Source organism: Pteropus alecto, unplaced genomic scaffold (assembly GCF_000325575.1).
Source record: "Pteropus alecto unplaced genomic scaffold, ASM32557v1 scaffold339, whole genome shotgun sequence".
NCBI lineage: Eukaryota > Metazoa > Chordata > Mammalia > Chiroptera > Pteropodidae > Pteropus > Pteropus alecto.
In genome coordinates, this window is record NW_006442509.1 from 541,458 (window position 1) to 542,706 (window position 1,249).

Here is a 1,249-nt window from a genome sequence, read left to right on the forward strand (position 1 = left end):
TCTCTCTCTCTCACTTTTGCACACACATCCTTACCCAGGCGGCCTCGGATATGTCTCCCTAGAACATGATTTTAAGACCTTGTCACTTTGAGTCCCTCTCTCTCTGAGCTTCAAGAGATAATGGCGTTGGCACGCATGTCACTGGGAGCCAGGGAGCAGAGCGGAGACTGGCATTCACCCTCTGTCTCCGATGACTGAAATTGTTGAGGCGGGGTGATGAGCCTGCCAGTGCTTAGCGCTGACTTTCTCTACAATAAGCTCATTCTTCAAGAAGGCTTAAGTCTCCATCGGAACACTAAGACCCTAAAACCTGATGGACGTACCCCTGACCAAGGACCTATTCATCCGTACTGCACCAACTACAACAAGACACATGAAAAAGATGTTATATATTGATTAAAAAAAAAAAAACTCAATTGATCAAGAAGATACAAGAATTATAAACACATACGCACCACACAACAGAGACCTAGAATACATAAAGCAAACGTGGACGGGACTAGGGCAGAAGTGGACAGCTCTCCGAGGACAGCGGGAGGCTGGGACAGACTCCCGTCGGTCGTGGGCGGGACCCCCGGGCGGAAGGTCCGTGAGGAACCCGGGGCTGAAGCAGCACCGGGCACGCCGGGCCACAGCGAGCGCACAGAGCCCTGCGCTCGGTGGCGGCCCCGACACACGGACGCGGTCCGCGTCGCGCGCCAGAAACGGGAACGTTCATCCGCGAACTCCTGCGGGACCGGCGGCGGCCTCGAAAAGCCAAAACTCGTGAAAAGGGGAAACAATGTTGGACGGTTCGCACTTCCCGATCTCGCACGTGCTACAGAAGCACAGGAATGACGACTGCGGTGTAAGGCGTAAGGACAGACACACGGACGGGACCAGGAGGGAGCGTCCAGAAACGAGCCCGTACGGTTACGGCCAGCTGAGCGTTGACAGGGTTTCGAATCCATGCGATGGGGTTAAAATCATCTCGCAGCAGAAGTACCGGGAAAGCTAGATTTCTACGTGCCAAAGAACGTCGTTGGAACCCCCGCCCCCCCACATTCGAAAATCATCGCGACGCGGAGGGGCGACCTAGACGCGGGAGCGAGAAGCAAACGCGTCGCACAAGAGAACGTGGCGAATGCTTCGCGACCTCGGATCTGAGAGGGCGTCTCAGCTACGACACCAGGAGCACGAACACGACAGAAAGGAATCGGACTTCGTCGGACGCAGGGCTTCCGCGGGTCGGCCCGCAGCAGTGGCGCCG

General features: G+C 56.2%; 1 protein-coding gene across 1 annotated transcript in view; it reads left to right on the forward strand.

Annotated features, from left to right (window-relative positions):
• The first annotated feature begins 781 nt into the window (after positions 1–781).
• Positions 782–1,249, forward strand: part of LOC107195264 (keratin-associated protein 10-3-like) — a 4,516-nt gene continuing 4,048 nt past the window's right edge. Inside the window, 1 exon segment of the mRNA XM_025040310.1 lies at positions 782–847. Coding sequence (XP_024896078.1) covers positions 782–847 — 66 coding nt within the window.